The 19326-nt window shown below is 35.3% G+C and overlaps 1 protein-coding gene across 10 annotated transcripts in view; it reads right to left on the reverse strand.

Moving 5' to 3' along the window:
- MYO3B (myosin IIIB) overlaps window positions 1-19326 on the reverse strand; it is a 226599-nt gene that overhangs the window by 110886 nt on the left and 96387 nt on the right. For all 10 annotated transcript variants that reach the window (XM_053981864.1, XM_053981863.1, XM_053981862.1 and 7 more), the window contains 3 exons: window positions 18333-18462; window positions 4448-4527; window positions 246-323 (listed from right to left, as the gene is read on the reverse strand). In XM_053981864.1, the coding sequence (XP_053837839.1) occupies window positions 246-323; window positions 4448-4527; window positions 18333-18462 (288 nt within the window). The remainder of the gene's footprint in view (window positions 1-245; window positions 324-4447; window positions 4528-18332; window positions 18463-19326) is intronic.

Genomic DNA, 19326 nt, shown 5'->3' on the forward strand with positions numbered 1-19326 from the left:
ATTTTAGACAGAAAATAGTCTAGGCTCTAGATTCTGTTATCAATGTACTCAATGAAATAACAAAAATACAAGTATGACGAAACAAAGAGAAAAAAGAAAAAAAAAATTTATAAATCTACAGAGGCTTTGTAACAGAATAAAAAAATTCTCTGATATTGCTCTTTGATCTTACTAACCCACAAATATTTTACATATATCTATCGGCCTTAATATCAAAATGCTTGTTTTCATTTTAATTTTTGTACCCTAAAATAGGAAGCCATAGTTTGCCGCTTCATGTTTGTTGTTTCCTCAGGATGCCGCATAACCTCCATTGTGTCAACCTGGAAGACAAAACTCTGACATTAGGACTGTTCCAGAAACACTGCAGACCCACCCCACCTTGCCTATGAAAGCTGGGTTCAGTTTTTGTTATAGCCATTCCTTCAGGTGTGAGTACTTCAGAATACTTTATCAGAGATAGCAAGGCCAGCTTCTAACAGATGCAGGACACACACTGATTTTGGAGAGGTCTCTAAGCATTCTGAATTTTTTTTTTCATAGTGTAAGAGCACTCTAGATTTATGATAGTATAATAGTCAGTGAAACAGCTGTCAAGGTGCAATACTTTAGGAAGTGATTTTTAAAAAGTATTCCTTTTATTGCCACAACAATGAACTCCAACAGGACTTGTATCTATAAGAAGAGTTATCATATTTGTAATAGCTGAGAAGTAAATTCAACTGTGTCATTTTGCTCATGTATGGAAAAATATTGTAGGATAATGAGTGGTAAACAAAGTAGGTAGTCTCAGAACATGTAAGTCTGTTCCCTTTCCTACTATGGCTACTATTAATTACTTTATATTGCCATTTTGATGCCAAGAATCTCAGCAATCTTATCCTTCTGAACTGCCACAGCATACCACTTTTTCAGCATTGCAGAAGAGCTATTTTTAGAGGAAATACATGGACAGTGAACATACTGCTCCTTATAGATTTTAGTTATATTGTTAGTACAGCTGTTCTTATCAAAATGAAACCAGAATTTATGAATGAGAGTAACTGTGGTTATCCATAATAAGCAGATTGTGTTGCTACATTACAGCTCAACAAAATTAAAGAAAATTAACCAGCATCCTGTTTGCATGGAGCATTAACAGCATTTTAGCATTCACTTACTTTGTGGCAGTGTACCATCTGCTCTGACCAGGTGGCATTTGTATAAACCGGATAATGCTCTTGTCAGCACCTGTGCTACACTTCCCGGACTCTGCTCCATACAATCATGTCTAACACTCACTGACTTAAGAACATGCTTCTGGACACTAAAATAATTGCTGAAAGATTACACTTCTCAATAAAGTAACTGAGACTCTTACCTTCAGGAGGTATTTAGGAGACTGCATGCAAAATATAAAGGAAATGAAGTGCTAAGTAATAATAGATAAAAAATGGATTTTGTGTTGGGGAAGAAATCAAAAGAAATCTAGTAAGGTCAAGATTCAGAACACATATGGTACAAATGAAGACAGAGTTCAATAAGGATGACCATAAAAAATTCAATATATTTTTGTAATCTGTGATGTTCTGGCCCAGAGTGGCATACATGCATTGGTATACATTAAAAAAAAAAAAAAAAAAGAAAAAAGAATTAAAAAAGAGAGATGTGGTTTGTTAACAGAACACTCTGTAATATATTCCAGGAAAAAAGCCTTATCTGCACAGGTAACAATAAAGTATCTTAAGAGGTTATGTGACAAAGTAAGTATCAATGAACTAATCAAAACAGCAGGCATGCCCATGGGGAAGGATATGGGAATGTTTCAAGATTATCTTGGAAAGACATCTAGTTTCTGAGGATTGTTATCTAAATCTCTAGTAAATGTCAGGTAGAAGACAAAAGCCATAACAGTGAGCACTGACAGTAAGTTCAGAAAAACTGGTAATATTTAATGTTAAAAGACACACAATTTAATTATAAATAAGATCAAATAAAGAACAAGAGCAAATAGTTTGAGGACTCATCTGAGCCCAAATGCCAATGAATATGAGGTTCTAAATAGGATTCTTTTATGTCTAGAAAAGCAGAGACTCAGTGATGTTGTTGAAGATTGACCACTCACAACCTCTTATATTCATATCTCATATATCTGCCGGTCAATACAGGGCAGTATCATCTCCTTTTCACAGGTGCTTATTTTCACCAGAACTGTAGAATCTTACTATCTTGTGACTGCCACTCTATCAAATATCGTTTACAACAGGCTGCTGGGCTCAAAAGAGTTGTGTTTTGGTTTCAGGTTCTTTTGGGGCAGCAAAGGGAACAAATGCACAGAAAGATAGATGGTCAGAAACAGTCACAGAGGAGATGTAAAACAATTTTTCTCAGAAAATTAGGCTGAAAGCAGTATTGTTAGATTTCTCTTCCTATGAATGAAGTTGTAAATTCAGATCTGTGCAGTATGTAAGAACTAGAATCCATTTCCAAATCTTTTTGACAAGGAACATTTGAAGTTTTCTTTAGAAAAATTGTGATAGACCCTGAAGCTGAGGGGATTTTCTTGTAAGACTTTTAAAGAAGTTTTGTCTCTCATTAATGTACAACACTGCTTGTCTATGAAGCCACACAATTTTATGGTAGGGCAACAACCTCATGTACAACAGACAATAAGCCTTCTTACAACTGGCTTGTTAGAAAGTGACAGAACATAAAAAGAATGTCATGATATAAGAATAAGAATGTCATGGTACTTCATATTTTAAATCATTAGCTTCTCTTTTTAAACAAAAATGAAGATATTTCAACTATTAAGTCACATTTTTACATGACAGCCATTGTGACCTACAGTATGAATTCATATAATTACAACTGTAATGGAAAACAGCCTGACCTACAGAAGTCAAACTGTTTCATCACTAAAAAGATTCCTTCTAATAGTTTTGAAACAATATTAAAAGAATTATTTATGACACCATGTCACCTTATGAAGTCACTCGAAATGATGACTTTCCACATATTGACCACACCTGCTGCTAGCATGGTACAAAATACTACAAAACCAAAAAATATGTAAAGCAAAAAACCTTCCTAAATTAAATAATGATAAAAAACTTCCAAATTCCAAACAAAATTATTATATTTGGATTTTTAAAAACTAATTTTAAAATAATAATTTAAAATATGTTTCCTGAAGTTGTATTAATTAGGTTTTTTACAAAATTCTAATAGGTATTTTTAATCTAAAAAGTATTTAACATTTTCTGAATAGTGTTGCCCTTCTGCATGTCTTTTCTTTTAGCTCCTTTTAAAAAGTTTGAAGGATGAGTTATGCCCACCTAGACAGTACTTATTTAACTGATTGTGTTTAGTAAAGCTCTGGAAGTGAACTGCTCTATTACAATCCTGCTGTATCAATAAAATGCGTGCTTAGAAAGCTTGTGCTGAATATAGCTGGATGTAGAAGACAATGTGCATGTAACACAAGAAAATTGGAAAGGCCACCCTTCAGCACTCAAAGTATTTACACCAGACAGGAAATAATAGTCTGAAATCCACATCTGTATTTGCAGGTACAGTGAAGGACATAGACATCTGGATGACATAAATCACCACACTGATGTTTGAGCATGAGCTCCCAATACTAGAAGATAACAAGAAAAAACAGAAACCCCAAAACATAAAATTTTGTAGACTTTTGAACAGTTGCTGTTACCACTCTTGTTTTAAGAATTTATTACTGTTTGCTTTGAAAAAAAACCAAACCCCCACCCCAAACCTTAACTAAGCTAACTCTAACATGTACCACTTAGGAAGCAGGGAAGATACATACCATCAGCTTCAAGGGACAACATGTTTCCTCACAAATTAAGTGTACTCAGTTGTAATCCTACTAATTGCCATAAAATTATTCCATCTTTTTGCAGTTATACTACATACTTTCATGGCAAAATTCAGCAGCATTTAAATTCTACAGTTCTTTTTACAGAATAGTGGTTTGGCTGAGTAATTTTTTCCAGTTACCTACCAGTCACAAACATCTCCTGGTTTTTCACTTCCACATTGAATAAAAAAGAAATGGATTTTTTTAACAATTATTTTGCCTTTCATACTGTTAAATACATATTCAAATTTTACCAACCAAGACCTCTTTCTAGGTCAAAATTGTCAGAGGAAAACCTTGACCCCTTTGAAATAAAGAGGACTATTGATACTGATGTAACAGATTCCACTCCAAAGGTTTAAAGATTAATCAGTAGTAGATTGATTCTTCACTGAATTCTACAATAGGTTCATCACTAAAACTGGAAGCCATGCTCCAAGACAAGGTGCATGTTACTGGCAATAAAGGCAGACTCTTATCTGGTAAGAACCTCGCTCTATACCCACATCAGCGAAGTATTGTGTACATAGTCTCACTGTAGTATCTTATAAACAACTGCCTGTCCTCAAAGGGAACACTACTGACCTTGATACGCCCAGCACTGAGCTGCGGAGGCAGAGACCGAGATGCTGCTGTCACTCTGGCTCTTGCTTGTGCCAAATTACCTGTTCAAAAGAAAGAAATTCATACTGCAAAAACTATTCAAGAAGCTTAGAAGGGAAAAATTTTTACTGTGTAAAATCAGTTTGTACAATAGTACTAAAAATAGCAGACACCACCACACTTCTTCCACACCCCTCTCATTACCAATTGTGCCTGCAGAGCATTCAGCACAGGCATGACAGAGTGCAGTGTTGATTTAGAGGGGAGGAAAAAGTCAGTGATAAGGTGGTATGTCACTGACCTTAGCTACTGAGCTGATGAAAACAACGACAGCACAAAGGCATACAGCTCAATCACTAGTAATCAATTTCTCTGTGACTCATTGAGATTTCAAAGAGCAAAAAGACTACAGAATCAATCTTGTTTCTATGAAATCACATGGATCCTCAAGTGTTAAGACAGTATTTTAAACTCACAAACTAACGAGAGAGATGAGAAAATGATAAGACAGCACCATTTTTTGACCTTTTGACATATAATTCTCAATCTTATTGTAACTCCAGGTTTTTAAAGACTGACTCAATTTCCCTGGCAAAAATACACTGTGGTGTCAAGCGAAAGACTTGTGCCTTTTTTGAAATGTAAGGTATGACATGTCCTAAACTTTTTCTTCTGTACTTGTAGAAAGCCAAAGTCATCACAAAATAGCTTTTCAAAATAAAGCCTAGGAGAAGAGAGAGGAAGTGATATCGGACTTGCATATGCAAGACACTCTGTATATTTCAAAGTTTTAGCAAGTCTAGCACAAGATGTCCAAATGTTTTCTCTGGCTATATCTTCAGAGGCTAAACTGTGATTAATAGCATTGAAAGAACCCTTTGAAGCAGGATTGGTGACATCAAAGCCCTAATCCATGGGTGGCAGGATTTTTATAATGAGTGGGAAGCATTTTAACACATTTCAAAGGATTTACAGCATGAATAAACAATAGGCCTCTGCAGATGTACCACACACCTTTCAGAACCAGAACACATAAATAAGTGTCTATTTTAATTTAAATGTAAATAAAGTGTTAACACTTCTTTCAGATGCTAAATGACTTGTTTGCATCAACTCCAGTATTTAGCTGTTAGCTTTACAGAAAGGCAGTAACTCTAAACAGTCTTCAGAGTTTTGCTAAACTGTGTATTACATAACTAGTAAGGAGGCACGATGGGAAAAACGAAAACCAAGAACACCAAATTGCCAGTAAAGAAACCCAAATGCTGATAATAATTCCCTAAGAGAGCGGAGCAAATCCAGTGTCCACTGTAACACTGAAAGGAACTTTTGCTCTTACTTTCCTCTGAACAAGAATAATACCAAACCCCTGAAAATAATCTGGAGGCCAGCACTCAAACACAGCACTCGTCATTCCAACATTCCGAATTCATTTAAAGAAGCATTTATCTTCTTAGCTGCTGGCACTGGTATTGACACAATACTGCAAAACTGGCATGTCATTTCCAGATTTAACATTGTATGTTCCCTGACAGTTTAAATCATGGTCCAGGACACAAGGTATGCCCACTATTTTGGAAAAGGTTTAGGCTATTATACTGTGTATGTTATATTATACTGTGTATGAGAAACACAACTGTTTGGGAAATCTTGAATATCGATGCACATGCATGGTACATACTGTAAATACATGTATCTCTCCAAAGTTAAAATGAGGACTTTAATGAACAAGTAGATGGTGAAATAATTTTTCTCCCAGTTGCGATTTTGCTACTTTTGTATGTTAGAAATTACTCTTTTGGGCCTTTTTTGGCTAAAATAGCTTGGAAAGGTTGTTTTTGGCTAAATTTCAGATTAGCAAGTCTAAAGCTTAAAAGCCTTGCACTGAAGAACTGATAACACATGATAAAAGAGGAGAGTTGGGAGAAGAAAGGACTTTGAATCAGACTGTTTAAAATTACTAAAATTTTGTTGCATTCTGTAACAACTTAAAAAACTATAATAGTGAAATAAAATTTAGAATGGTTCTATAGCTGCTTAAGGTTCACCACGCTCACTGCTGGCATTAGGTTTCTCCAAAAACAACAAAACAAAACAAAAAACCAACCAACCAAAAAAAAACCCCACCAAAGTGTTAAGTGCCCGCTTAATAAAAGAAATGCTTTACCTATCATGCCTTTGTTCAGTAGTTACTTCCTTCTAGGAATGGATTCTTACCAGTGCTTATTTCATGTGTCAAGTGAATTCCTATGTAATTATTTGTAGCATTACATTGAATCCATGGAAAAAATACTACTAGGATTTTCTTTTTCAGCTGAAACACAGAATGATACTACAATAAAAATTTCTGAATTACTTATCTCGTGTAGCTCATGCTCAGGAAAAAGAACTACCAATCTTTAACGTGTCTAAGCCATTAAAACTAATGAACAGAATTAATGTGGTTTGAAAATTAGTCTACATAATAAAAAATGTTTCACCCAGGGTTAGCATGGTGTTCACAGTCAGTAAAATTTGGTACCTATCCCTGCATTTCAGTTTCATTTACAAGGTAATTTATACCTTAACACATCAAAAATAATTAAATGTTAATCCACTTTGTTAAAAGCATCAATATTTGAAGAACAAATGTTTATAGATAATAACATGGGTAGCTTGAACTGCCATGGGTTTCTTGAAAGGTTAAACTGGTTAAAGGGTGAAAGATTGCACTGTGCTTTTCAGAAATCCAGCTTCACATCAATTATATAGTCAAAATTTTAGACGAAATACAAATTACAGGCCTGCAAACCAAATGCAATGCTACCTACATTAAATCCAAGTCCACAAAATAAACAAACTAAGTAATATAAAATCCTCTCAAAATTGTCTTATGTTTTGGGGATTTAGTTTTTCTGGGTTTTTTTGGTGTTTTTTGTTTTGTTTTGTTTTTGGGTTTGGGTTTTTGTTTGTTTGGGTTTTTTTTTGTTTTGTTTTTTTTTTTTTTTTTTTTTTTTTTTTTGTTTGTTTGTTTTTGTTTTTGTTTTTTTTTTTTTTGAGGGAGGGGAAAGAAAGTTAATGGTTAAAGTTAGGATTAATCTTTTAAACATGTACATATTTAATTTCACTCACATGCACTTCAATGGGACTGCTCATCTGAACAATTAAGGCTCCTACCTATGCACTTGGATGAGAGACTAAGGTCTCTGGGATTCATTGTGACAATGGAGGAGTCAGTCAGACCTAATGTTTCTCTTTTTTCCTCTGTTCAATAAAATTAAGAATTAAGTTAAAGCATTCGCTTTGATGATTTGAGAAGTTTTAGACATTAAAGTTTGTGAAATGGTCTTAGAGTTTTCACGGGAAAAAGAAGTAGCAGCACAAAATCTATGCACTCCCTGGCTAAGCTCAGTGTCAATGCTCAGCAAATTTCCCTTAGTCTTGAAGCTGTTTAGAAGATCTCACAACTCTGCAAAAATGTTCTTCACCAAAGCCTCATTTCAGCTAGGTGAGAAAGACCATATTAGCAAAGAACTGCATCTCTTCTATTATGTAAAGCCAAGCAGGAGAAGTTCTAAAGTCTTTACATCACACACAAAGAAGAAATGTGGATTTTTTTCAAGCTGGACTTTGGCAGTGGTCTCCAGATCTCAAAAAGGACTAGTCAGCATTCCTGGCTTCTCATTTGTCTTACTGGTAGTTACTCACTGTATGATCTGGCTGAATTAATTATTTGTCTGGCTGTTGACTTTATGTACTAATTAGGAAAAGTACACACTTTGGCTGGATGTTCTGATGTTACCTATGGTTTGTGCTTCATTTATTCTTAGGTGATGGGTATTGTAAGCAGTACCAAGCAAATATTAGCAATATCAGCACTGTATTTATAATCTCATTTTGGTTATGCCTGCAACAGATCACTCCTCCCAAAGTAAGAGCATGCCAGGTAAGAAATATGTTAAGCTTTGAAACAACATTCAGTTTGTGAAGTGCAAATGACTTACCAAGAAAAAGCCTAATGACAATTGTCACCTTACTGTACATGTTGCACCAGGGATATTACTATTATATAGAGGGCAAGTACAAGCTTTTTCCTTACCCTCAAATATTATATATTTTATTAGTTTCTTTCATGCTTCTAGTTCAGATAGAAAGGGGTTACTTCAAACACCATTTAGATACAGTATAATATGGTCAGAAATGCTACAATGCATTCGTATTTCATTGACATTACTTCTAATCACAGCTAAGCACTCACACTCTAGAAGAGGTATAGAGCCAGACAATGTCTTTGACATACACAGATTCTTCTCTGTCTTTCCTTTCAGTACATTTTATCTGGCCAAAGGAAGTTGACTGCTTATCTCCATAATGCATTTTTATCTTCTGCTACTGTAAGGCTAAGCTTTTAGCTCAACTACAAATGAATACATGTACTTTTTTTATTGGGTACTAATTTGATTCTGTCTATCAAAACACTGTTCTTTTGAGTCATTGAGAGTCATTGGAAGTAATTTAAGCTAATCTTGTGCAATAAAAAAGCTAAGAATCCAATTTTCTCATATACTACACATTTTACACACGAATGTATTTACAAAAATACTGTCTGTAGAGCACAACTATCAATACATATAGATCTCAACTACTGCTTCTTCTCAAAAGACCATTAATTTACTTTCTATTAAAAATAAACCAAATACATAGTATTTCCAAAATCAGATACATATTACCAAACAGAATCTAATCAGCATAAAAGCATAAAAGCTTAGTAATAGTGAAGCCCACTTGGGAATAATCTAATTACGAATATTTGCTTCAGGAGAAAATTTTTTTCTCCTGCTTGCTTCTGGCCCAGATTATTTGAAATGAAAAATCCATAGTGAACTGAGGAATTCTGATACTGATTCTCCATTAGATTAAGGATTTCTTTAGTCTTTTTAGCATGAAGTAGACACCAATCATATTTACAGGTAACTAAAAACTTTACATTGCTAGACTGGGATTGGAGAACCTGAGTATAAGTTCAGTTATGCTTTCTATTGCATACATTGCAAGCACTTCAGTGGTCACTTCCCACATCAGGAAGGCACACACTGGCAAATACACAGCACCATGCCTAGAGCAACAAATAAAACTTTGATTGTAAGCATCACCACTGCCATGTTGAAGTATTGTTTTAATTTTAGTAGGCTTCTTGTAGAGCAGAAGGGAACAGAGACACTGACAGCAGCTGAGACGAAATGAAGGTCAAACTGCCTATTGTATTCTGTACATGTCTACATACACAGTATCTATACATACTATAGATCTGTGAATGTATGATGTCAGTAAGAAAGGTCTTAACTTTTATCCTTACCTACTAAAGAAGAACAAATTATGGTACTAATTAAACTAGTTAATAAGACTGCCCAAGGTATTTTTCTAACACAACCTTGAGTATTAACTGCTGCTTTAAGCAACATGCCCAATTTTCAAGCTAAATTGAACTAAATGTGTATTCATCTACTAGACTGGGAGTATGTTCACTGAAACACAGACCTTTCTGAATTATCATGGGCACAGTATGTGGTCATAGGACATACAAGCAAACCTTATGCAATTCTCATAGTCCTGGGACATGACCAAACTTACAGACAGTAGGCAAAATATAGCCTTACAACATGATAAAGAGATTCCTGGGCACAGGTCAAGGGATGATCATGTAGCTCTGGAAAACAGAGTGGCAGAGCAGGGACTAGATTGCTATCTGGCCACAGCCAGGAGGGCGTAGGTTGGGCATCTCTGTCCAAACACAGGACTAAGGATAGGAGTGGCACACTAAGTACAGTGAGTGCCAACTACCTGATGCTGCACCTTGACAAAAATAAAAAACACTTTAAAGGTTTGGAAAAAGAAAAGTTCTTGTATAAACAATACTGCAATTTTCTACTGCTTCATGTTCACCCTTTTCTTTAGTTAGGTCTGTAGCCTGGCTAGCTGTAGACCCAACCAACTGGTTGGCTGAAGAGAGGCTGGTCACAGCCTGATCCAGTCAGGCTTCCAGCTGCTGCATTACAGAACCAACTGGCTCAGCTTTTTATGATTTATATGTTGTCAGAAGACACGGGCCATTTCTTTCAGATATGATCCTTAGCAATTTCCTTACATACCTCTTGTAGTGTACAGTTTGATGCTAATGTATGAGTATGTAATCAGCTCAGTACAACAAACCTTGAATTCTCTGGGGAAGAGCACACAGGACAGAACACTGCTGTTGTCAGGACAGTACCTTTCCATCAATACGAGGTTTTCTGCTGCCCCAGCAGATTGCTCAGCTATCTGTACCACATCTGTAACTGAGATTAGAAAAAAACTACAGAAGTGAATTTTATGTGAAACTTCATTGTTGAGGAATTCTTCACTGATTTTTAGCATTGGTCAAAATAACCTTGTTCTACTTACATCTACTCAGGCTGGACAAGTTTATTTCTTTTTCCAGAGGTATGTGGAAGAATAGTTCTAAAACCATACACAGGCTGGAAATACAGTTACCCTATGCTCTGATTCAGCTTTAGTCTCCCTCATTGTTTTATGTAGTTGATATATTTTCTTTTGCATGTTATGCAAGAAATTTTTCCCCCCAAATCATAAATGCTTTATCCAGAAAAGTAGAAGTATGATTATAAAGAACATGATTGTTATCTCATTGTTCTATCTATAAAGCTTCACAGTGTTTAGTTTAACTTTAGGCTAAAGTAAGTTTCTACAACAACAGTAAACAAACAGGAAATCCAGGAGAAGTCAAGAACTGTGATTTCTAGCCCTTTGCTTGTATATCCAGAGTATGTTAATTCTCCATACAATGTTTAAAAATTTTACAGTATATATTCCATCACTCAGGACCTGCTGCTGAAACTGCTCCATGCATACACAGTCTGGTCAAAATCATACTAAAGCCAGTGAAGATTCCCAATGAATGCAGTGACAAAAATTTAGGTGTAAAGATGCAACTGAAAACAAATGGAAAAAATTATGGAACATTTTCTCTGACCTCACTATGACTATCACTCTCCCCAGTCATCAAGATCCTAAGTCTAGACAGGCTAAAAAATGGTGTCAAAACCAGGTTTTGAAATTTCAAGGCAAGAACTGTCTTTTTAAAGTGTTAATTTAAGATGAAACAAGGTTACAGAACTTTTATAAAAGTCTCAGACCTTCCCATTTCTGAAATCTAGGCATTATTGATGTTGACAACTAATTTAATCAAGTCTCAAAGGCTTCTCAACTGAACCACTGCTTCCCTGGATGTCAGCACTTCTGTGTATTATCACAGTTGATACAAAATCAGTTACTTCTGCGGTAAAGCAAAACATTAATTATATTTGTATCTCCCTTCTTAATGAAATAAATACTCATTCATAAAAATATCCACAAACACATTTTCTTTGTCACACACTGTGACCTCTATCCAGGCATCTCAATTAACCACTCCTGCATCAAGACAAGTCAGGCTGGAATATGGAAGACAAAGTCAAATAATAATAGATAATGCTTATTCAGTAAAGTTCTGGCCTTTACAGCTTGCTGTAAGGTGAAGGAATAAAGAAAAATGATACAAGTCAAAATCATAGTAAGACTGCATGAAATACTCTGAAATGAATATACAAGCTCTAGCACAGACTCAGAGATTTATTTTCCACCCACTACATTCATCCTTTAGATATATTAATCCCTTAATGCAATTATTTTGAAGGAGTGGGAAATATAAGCACATTCTTTGTTAAGGACACACCAAAAAAACATCATGGATATTCATATGAAAATATAAGATTATCTGAATATTCAAGACATTTATCTGCTCTGAAAACTCACTAGGAAATTTAAATATAATGCTCCTCTAGGATCTGATCTTCAGAGCTACTGAATGCTTCCAATGACATACTGTGCATCTTTGACACAGTTTGTTTGACCTTACAGCACACTGTGCCCATCGAAACTGTCAAGTAAACTACTCATTAAAACAATGGTATCATGTTCTCTGAATATTTCTCTATTTAAATTCTGTATATGGTGCACAGTGAAATCCCATAGTCTACTAGTTAATATTAAAAACAGAAACATCTTTTATATGATGCATCTTTTGTTTCCTCAATATCAATAGATTTTGAATTTAATTAGTATATAATGCAGTGTTAAGATTAATTACTATGCACTACTGGGAAATCATGTTCATTATACAATTGGGAAGTTAGGCCAGAAACATGAAAATTGGGAAAGGTATCTCTTCTGAGAAAAAGGTAAAGAAAAACTATTCTCAAGATTTGTTTTAGAGAGGTTGATCTATTATAAATCAAATCAGTAAATTAATTAAAATCTATTCTTAAACTTGTCCACTTCTACTTTTATTAGAGTTCAATTTGCAAGCACTGTAGACAAAAAAAAAAAATCTATGCCCCCTTGCTCATTTTCAGTACAATATAATCTGTGAAGTCTCAGATTAAAAAGCAGCATAATTCTGTTTGGGTAACACCCTTTACCAAACATTATTGTGGTAAATCTAACTTGACAATTCTCAGCTGTTGTGCTTACTGCCATGTGCAATTCCAGAGATTCACTGACACTATTTATAGGGAGTTATTCTCAACAGTAAATAATTGTTATGCTTTATATAAAGCTTTAGCAGGACTGAGACCTTAACTTTGATCTGATAGATGGCTCTGTTTCTAGATGAGCTCCATTTTTAGGGCTATTTCAGAGCATTTTTTGGATCCTATTGCTAGCAAGTTTTATGAGTATCTGTACTGCATTTGTCCTATGATGCAAAACCTTAGGACATGAAGAAAAATTAACACTGAGCTGCAAAATGCTCAAGTGCAGAACTCTAAAAAGTAATTCAACACTCTACCTCCCAAAATCAGTTAAGCTACAATTAATTGAATTAACTGATGTCCCACATCTGCAACCCAGTAAAGTTCATGACTGTTACACTGCACAGCTGTGGTTTAAAGCCTCTCTTTACATACAGCTCACTGGTAGCAGAGCAAAAACTATTTTTGTGTTTTTAACATACAGACCAGTTTTAACATACAGACCATGTCCTGAGTGAAATACACAGCTTCCATTAACTTTACCAAACTTCTTACAAAATATAAATTGATTAATTTTTAAGTAGAGATACTGTAATTACAATGACTTTGTTTCCAATTAATTTGACTTAAGAGTGACTGGTCTCTTAAAGGTGAAAAAACTAACACAAAAGTACCATTATAAGAAGATTTTATTGTGGAATAAATTAGTAAAACTAAAACGTATTTGAGCCTTTGGTTCTATTGTGATGTGTGGAATTAAGAGGAAAAAAATACACTAAACCCAAAAGGAAATATGCTGCATTTCAGTGAATGACACATACCAAACCAAGAGACCTCTACTTATTGCTAGAGGAAGGGCCTGTGCTCAATAGGAGTGCACAGTGACAAATATGACAGCTCAAACCCACTAGGCTCTACTGAAAACAGTGGCAAAGCACCTATGATTTCGACTTGCCAAGATTACACTCCATGTATGCCCAGTAGTACCTGTTCATGGGACTGAAATGCAAGAAAATCTCTTTCCTTCGGTTTCTGACTCGTCATGAGGAATCACATGCTATTACAGTTACACACAAGTTAAAGACAGTACTCAGTTACACACAAGTTACACACAAGTTAAACATAGTACTCTTGTCACCAAGAAGTGGTGAAAAGCAGTTCTCTGAAGTGATTTTGCAAAAGGCCATAGTTCTTTTGTTCTTTAGTGTGCACACTAAAACATTTTTTCACATTCTCCCTTAGCACATGGTCTGTTAGTTGTTTGGTTTGGTAAACAAACATACACTATTTATAATTACTTTTTATCAAAGGTTTGTAAGCAAGATTAGAGACTCAAAGGCAGAAAGAACACAGACTAAAAAATCAATACTGAGGAGGGGAAATGACCTTTAGACAGGTGAATTATAAATAACTTGTGTCTGGAAAAAAATTCTACTTTGGAAAAAAAAAATTACCTTGTTAAAACATGACTAACCAAACCCTTCATCCCAGTTGTGAAAACTCTCATCCCAATTCTCTTTGGCAGAGAATTATATTTATGCTTAAATATATATTATATTTATGCTTAAATATATAGGCACCACATACAAGGAGTGTTTTTAAGCAATGATATATTGATAATCCATTACCCTAATCTGTGAGCAATACCGAATGCTACTAAAATTATTAGATATGATGTTGCTGTAGTAAGTCTTCTCTGGCTTGTATCTCTTCTCTGTAGCCAAGCAAAACCCCTACTGATCCTCAGAGCAAGGACAAGGATGTTTTGCAGTATCTCTACTCTTCTGGTGAGAAGATTGGAGGATTTCCCTTTCCCCTCCCTGCAGAAGATAACTTTCTCAAAGTTCTAAAGGTCTCTGAGTCATGGCAAGGACAAAAGTCTGCAGAGATTGTGTTTCAAGAGTAGAAGATCTTGTTGTGATGAAGCTTTTCTAAGAAGATAAAACCCTTGCAGTCTCAAAACCCCCCAGGGGTGCTTTGCCCAAGTAATCCAGCAGTACCACCTCTTATTAGTGATGCTGCAAAAATTATTGAATATCAGGACAGTGAGCAAAATGGTCCGACTCCTCAATGGTGAATGTGCCAAGGCTGTCCTTAATTTTTCCAACAAAAATCCTCTATTCTTACAAGGGGACTCTATTTTCTACTTCATGTGATTCCTTTTCTCTCTGATGCTTTAGCAGCAACAGTGATAATCTAAACCCAGAGACAATCAGAAATATATTCTATCTAAATGGGAACATGCATATTCATCTACAGTAGTAGCAGCACAAGAAGCTGTGTCTATAGAAAAAAGTGACAGATATGGAAGCAGGTGGGAGAATTGTTAGGTTAAATCAGAATACATTCATTCAATTTTGAAGTTAAAGGTCCCTAGAAAATGTAGATTTCAAAACACACTAAACATGACTAAATTTCCACTGAAAGATGACCAAGCAATCTGTATATGCTAGAAAATTAATTCCAGAATGTTTATGTTCCAATGTCTCATATGACAATGTCTCATATGTCTCATATTTGCAAACTCTATTAACGATAAATTACTATTACAAATGTATGTTTAAAGTTCTGCTGTTAATTTCTGGCCCTTTAAACTGCACAGACTGCTACTGTGAAATAGAAGCATTTGTTGAGAGGGGATAAGTGTACTTGATAAATTACAAGGATTAATATGTTCTTAAATTAGTAAAAGAATTTAGCTTTTCAGTATTTATTTTCTTTATGTTGCACAGTTTTTGACAGGGGAAGATATGACAGTTATATAAATATACTTCAAACAGAGGATCATCTCAGGGTGGGAAAGGCATCTTTTTGTTCTTTTTGGTATTTAAAGAACTACATTTTCAGCTCTTGTCAAACGCACGATTTCAGCCTCGCTTCCCTCACGCCTCTGGGATAGCACCACCCAGTGGCTGCGACACGTATGGGAGACCGCTGCTTGGCAAAACCCACCTACGCTGCACATTCCAGAGATAGCTGCCAGCAGATGTGAGAATGTGCTGCCACTCATCTTCAAACAAAACACCACACATACTGTCAGAAAGCCCATTTCAGGTCAGGGTTACCTGGAAAGACAGAATATGGCTTCCATATAAATTACTAACTTTTGCATTAGTCAGTAATTGACCAAAAGCTGTACCAAGATTATGAAACTTAATCTGTATTTTTTTCTGGTTTTCTTTAGGAATGAAGCACATGTTGAGTGGAGGGAAGAGGGCTAAGAAACAGGGACAGAGTACAATGGGACACATACACACTCAGGATTCTTTTATTTACAAAAGCATCTTTGTAGAAAGTTAAAAGAATAGCATTATCTTTCTTCACTGAGCAGATGAAGTAGCATTGCCAGCAGTGCCTTCTGTTCTCAGCCAAACCTTTCATTTATCTTGCAAGCTGCCAAAACTAAACCTGGCAACAATCTGATTTTAGAACACAGAGGCCCCAACACAAGATGTGAATGTCAATTGTATCAGACAGTTGGAAAAAAAGAGCAAAATCACAAAGGCTATTTAAAAATATAAATTACATAAGAGCTTTAAGCTATTCTTATAACACCATGCACATAAGCACATGCTCAATAATTTCTTTATCAGGATGTCCTGTATCAACTTGACAAATACAGAAAACACTTAACTTGCTGTGTGCTCTTCACAGAAAGGTAAATGGAGGGAGAAAGCATTCAATTAATGTGAATAGGAAACAAGAATGTAAGAGACCTAAAAAAGGGTAAAATACACTCTTGTAAAATACACCAGTGTAATAACTGTACATTAACTGCAATGAGAAGTATCTCTTACTGAATCTTCTTTGCATCTCAGGCAAAATACGCAAGTTTAGTGCTGCTGTAACAGAAAATAACTCTGTAAGGCCAGAAAAAGATGAATCTGCATGAAGGCATCAGCCTTCTGCTGTAAAAATAGCAATAAAATAAAAAGTATATTTGCAATAATTTGGACTGATAACATTCTGACAATAGCTCCAAGGTCAAGAGTGGTGTGGAGGCACATCTGACCATGTGTGTGCTTTCTTTCTTGCTTTGCTTGATCAGAATCTCTTTTATCAATTTAACACAGACTCAAATGTAGAGTAGTAATAGACAGAAAGATCCTTCTTCCCCACTTGGGCACCAACGAATCCTCCACCATAAACTATATACTTGTCCATCTAAACTCATTACAGCTGAAAGGAGAAGCAGATTCCTTACTGGATCCCCACCTCTCAAGGACGTCTAAAAGTGTAATTTGAGGCGGGGTAGTCGAAAGCCTTTCAATTATAGGGAAAATTACCCTGTAACAGGAACCTATCCTCGGTAGTATATAAACAGATATTACGATATCAATTTTACATGTGCAAAAAAAGCTCAATATAATTTTTTCTCCAGATGCTCTTTTTCTACACAGAAATGTCAAGAGAGGTTATATGCATCACCAGATGCCACAAATGGGGTACTGACAGTCAAGAAATTCAAGACAGAGAGCTGCTGCACAGGCATAGAATTGCATCTACAGCCAATGTACAATAAGCCTATCCAGCACTATTGAATGCATCTACCAAGTATTTCTACCTAAATATACAACTTCATCTCCATATGTTAGCTCACAATAATTTTGCAATCTAGTACAATCCACTGTATTTAGATTTAGTATTACATATTTTTCTCACCCATCACTTTTAAAGATGCTTTAAAAGTATTGAGAGAAGTATTCATTTGCTGGCTTGTTTGCATGAATACTGCAGAACTATCATTTGCATATGGTACTGGCATTCTGGCATCTATCCATGGAGTAATCAAACTTCATCTTGCTGTTTTATTTAGCTACAGATCTGGCACTTTCATGTAAGTCAAAGTCAACAAGCTTTAAATCAACAGAATTTCTTCTAGCCTATTAGTATATGGCTTTTATAATTTGTAAGAAACTATGTATTACATCAGTGCTTCTAAATAGATGGATATTACCTCCAAAACACTTTGATCTATATCACATGATTTATGAACTGTAAGACATGGTACGCAAGAATCTACCAACTGAGTACTGATCTTAGTAAAGGACTAAGAACTAGAAACTCCCATATTTTTATCCTGCTCTGAGAATGACCTCTTGCCCTACACATCTGATAATCTCCCTTTCTCTGGAGTTAGGGAAGAATCTTGCTGCACAAGATTCATGACAGGAAATGAAATCTTGAAATCAGAGAACAAACACTCTGGAAAGGAGATATGATAAAATTATTGAAAAAAATTTGTCCAGAATCAAGTAAGAGTTTGAGAGGAACAGGTAGCTGAAGAAGTTACAATGTTAGCAAAGCTGTGCAGAACATACCTGTTTTTGTTAATGGGCTAGAGAACAGCTGCTGAAGAAGTTTGTTCTCTGAAGTTCGTAAAACCACCACTATGTCAGCAGGAAGAGTGTCTCTGTTCTTCTCAAGGAATGCAGAAGCATCATATAATACCTAGTGTGGGAAACAGAATCAGAAATTTTGACGGAAAGGGTTACCTAAAACCTACTACATTCTTTAAAACATGAACGGTCAGGATGACCATGTGGACCAGCTAGCTCGGTCTGAAAAGCAAATGAATTATCTGCAAAGGTCTTAAAAGTGAACTGCAGCAGTGTGTTCAGAATGTAAACTGGCTATACAGAGTATCTATATTCATAGAATGCCATTGCATATGAGATTGGGTTAAATGGCTTAAATCCTGTTGTGCTACGCTTGGCCATGTCAAACGATTCTATGCATGATGCAATACAACAGAGATACTTCATTAAAGCTTCAGGTGATCATTTACTTGTGATATAAGAAAGTGGTCACGTGGTCACTTTCTATTGGTTGTCTGCATCAAACCTGTGATCTATAAATAGACCTGCTGGAGGAACAGTAATAAGTTGGACACAATGTAGGTACATTAAATCAGCTTCTCATGGCACTGAAAACCATATTAGGACAACAAAACATTCCTCTATTTCAATTATTTAAACCGTTTTGATTAGAAATTAATGCCTGGATATTTGTATTAGTATAAGAATCGGTTAATTGTTCATTTTGTTTAATTGCAATGATTTTTTAGAGCTGTTTTATTATCACTAGCAATACTCCTCTCTAGCCCAATTTCCCTGGAGTCCATTAATTTACACAGAAATTGAATGTTCTCTGGCAATAGAAAACTGGCCAGTATTGTTTTTATAATTTGGCCATGTGGGAACAAAGAATTAACTAAAACTGTGTGAATTTTAATAGTTATTCTTAACAAGACAGCCTGACTGAAGTTACTAGAATACATCTTAAAATTTTGGAGTCTTATAATGATCCAGAGAT

The sequence above is a fragment of the Vidua macroura genome, chromosome 7, assembly GCF_024509145.1.
Source record: "Vidua macroura isolate BioBank_ID:100142 chromosome 7, ASM2450914v1, whole genome shotgun sequence".
Taxonomy (NCBI): Eukaryota; Metazoa; Chordata; class Aves; order Passeriformes; family Viduidae; genus Vidua; species Vidua macroura.